This window comes from Microtus ochrogaster, unplaced genomic scaffold (genome assembly GCF_000317375.1).
Source record: "Microtus ochrogaster isolate Prairie Vole_2 unplaced genomic scaffold, MicOch1.0 UNK20, whole genome shotgun sequence".
Classification (NCBI taxonomy): Eukaryota; Metazoa; Chordata; class Mammalia; order Rodentia; family Cricetidae; genus Microtus; species Microtus ochrogaster.
Window position 1 is genome coordinate 758,346 of NW_004949118.1, and position 3,125 is coordinate 761,470.

At 46.3% G+C, this 3,125-nt stretch overlaps 1 protein-coding gene across 1 annotated transcript in view; it reads right to left on the reverse strand.

The window, feature by feature from the left end:
* The window catches only part of Myom1 (myomesin 1), a 137,408-nt gene that overhangs the window by 79,566 nt on the left and 54,717 nt on the right, over positions 1-3,125 (reverse strand). Inside the window, exon 12 of the mRNA XM_013353954.2 lies at positions 838-1,037. Within this exon, the coding sequence (XP_013209408.1) occupies positions 838-1,037 (200 nt within the window). The remainder of the gene's footprint in view (positions 1-837; positions 1,038-3,125) is intronic.

Sequence of the window (3,125 nt, forward strand, 5' to 3'; positions counted from 1 at the left end):
ACCCTCCTTCCACCACATGGACAATCGCAGGAGCTAGCACCCTCCTTCCACCACATGGCAATCGCAGGAGCTAGCACCCTCCTTCCACCACATGGGCCCCAGGCCTTGAACTCAGATAGTCAGGCTTGGCAGCCTTTACCTGCTGGGCCATCTTGACAGCTCAAGATTATTTTATATTACCTAAAGGGAAACCCAAATTTGGGTCAAATGTAAATGTGTTTTTTAATCAACATGGAGAAGCCCACAGGATTGGATAGTAATACTTGGACAAAGACTTCAAGGTAAAGAAATTCACTTTGGCTGGGTACTGCAGAGGCAGGTGGATCTCTGTGAGTTTGAGGCCTACAGAGTGAGTTCCAGGACAGGCTCCAAAGCTACACTGAGAAACCCTGTATCGAAAACCAAAAAAGGAAAAGAAGAAGAAGAGGAGGAGGAGGAGGAGGAGGAGGAGAAAGAAAAAAAGAATAAAAGAAAGAAAGAAAATCACTTTGAACCATAAATCCAGTTATATTTGGAATACACTAACAATGTGAATAAAAATGAACTTTGGGCTTTTGTTCCCATATTTTATTCCAGGCCTACAGTTTAGAACACAAATTATCAAGATACATTTTTCTGAGTAATTTTATAAAGATAAAATAAAATAGGTTTTTAAAAAGCTCAGAAAATGAACCAAAAGCAAATATTTTTTACCCGAACCACAGGAGTTTCAGATCACCAATAGATGTTTTACTCTTGCCGCCCTCTCGTGGTCGGAAGAGGAATTACTTGCAGTGACACCGCAGTATTTTTTTTTTTAAGGTGCGGGGAAGATGTAGAGAAACGAAGAGGGCTTACTTTTAAGTCTAGCTTTCTCAGCTGCATCCAGAGCAGCCACGGGCTCAGAAACTCGAGATGGCAGGCCTATTCCAGTTTTATTCACAGCTCGGACGCGGAATATGTAGGAACGACCCTCTATCAAGCCGGTGACTGGAAAGCGAGCGAACTTCACAGGTGTGTCATTGCACTGAGACCAGCTGTCTGTGCCCACCTCGCACCTGAGGAAAGAGGGGTCAGCAGGTTACGCCGAGTATGGCTAAGAGCAAAGGTCCAAGGCACACATTCCCCTGTCACCTCAGATCGTCTCTGTGTCAAAACCTGCAACACCTGCATGGCTTATTGGGGCTAGACTTCAGACACTCACGACAACCCCACCCACATTCAATGTGTCCTTCAAGCTGTTCCTTCGAACATTTCAAGCATGTGGGGGGGAGAGGGGGGAGAAGGAGGGGAGAGAGGGGGGATGGAGAGAGGAAGGGAGGGAGGGAGGGAGGGGGAGGGGGAGAGAGAGAGGGAATATGAATGTGGGGTACAGGCGTCTACCTTTACTAAGGCATCTTACCAGTCAGCAATTTGTCTCTTTTAGCCTGAAGAATGAAGCCTTTCCGAATGAGCAGCTGGGGGGAGGGCCTTGTGTGTTGTGAAGAGGAGTTGGAGTGGGGTAAGGAAAACATGTGTGTATCCAGAATCTTCTGTTGTATTTTTAATGTATGGGTGTTTTGGCCGCATGGATGTCTGTTCACCTCTTGTGTGCCTGGTCTGCCAAGGACATAAGATATTTTAGATCCCTTGTAACCGGAGTTGCAGACAGTTGTAAGCTGCCATGTGGGTGCTGGGACTTGAACCCGGGTCCTCTGGAAGAGCATCCAGTGCTTTAACCACAGAGTCACCTCTCCATAGGGAGAGCCCTCGCTCATCTCCTGCTGACACTTTTAATTTCACGGTTAGTGATATTTTGTCTTCTTTAGGCATTTTCATTTAAAAGCAGAATTATGGTAGGACAAGTTGGAACCTAAAAAGATAACCGTGCATCTGGGAATGGTGGTGCACATCTGCGAGCCTGGCATTTGGGAACTCAGGTGGAAGGACCTTGAGGCCAGTCAAACCAGCCAAACAGAACAGAACAGAACAGGAAACTGTTTGTACTGCAGTTTGGGAAACAGTGTGCTGTTTTCTTCCTTGACGATCACTGTTCTGTGTGGGTACAAGGGTCGGAAGGTTGCTGTAATTTATTTGCTTCTTTTCTTTCTTCATCCTCTGTTCTCCCTCCAAGGTCTTGCTATGTAACCCGAGCTGGTTTTTAACTCATGACCCTCATACCTCTACCTCCTAAGTGCTGGGCCTGCATGCCATGTGCAGTCACGCTTGTCCCTTTAACGATGAGGCTGAAGATTCCCATGGGAAATGAAGTGGTTGGACACTTATTTCTATTTGCTTGCTAATGAAGCAACTTGGTTCCCAATAACAGATGCAGGGGACTGCTCAGGAGACAATATGAGGCTACCAATCCAGTCAGCTCAACATTAGCGACTCGGTGTTCGAGTAAATTGTGCAGCCTTATGACAACGTGATCCCTTGTTTTTCACAATTAGTACACAAGGCTTTTAGTTTGCAATACGTCCCCTATATGATACTATGTTTAAAATGTATAACTTTCGAATAGTTCTCATGGGAGGACACTTCCAGGAGCAATCACTATAAAACATGGGGTGGGGGGGGGTTCTTCCCTTCCTCACTCTCATTTTACATTCTCTGATAGGGATAACATGGATGATTTTCTTCAACATTACGGAAAGTCTTAATAAGCGTATTTGCAGCTCATGCCTTCGTCCACCTTCCCACACTTCTGCTTTGTAGAGAGTCTAGAGTTGCTCGCGGGGTGGCACAAAGCTGAGGGGTGCAGCAGTTTTCCTAGACCTATTTCCCAAGCTTCTGTCTGGACTCTCCCACCTCCCCGTTCAGACTCTGCCATGGTGGCATTAGAACATGCCTCTTAACCTTCATTTGTGCAGGGGGAAAGGTGAAGGGCATCTTTTCTAGAAGCTTCTATAGCATGATGAAGCAGAGAGAGCACTGATCTACAGTTGAGCTGATAGCGGAATTCTGGCGCTGGGCTTCGTATCCATGTGACCTTAAGCAATATAATGTTTCCTTGTGGCTTGTGGCTTTGGCCAGCCCTTTGTTTCTTACTTGTAATAAGAGCTAGGCCTCTCTGGGATGGCTATGGGTTAGTGATAGCAAGGCCTGTCTGGGATGGCTATGGGTTAGTGATAGCAAGGCCTGTCTGGGATGGCTATGGGTTAGTG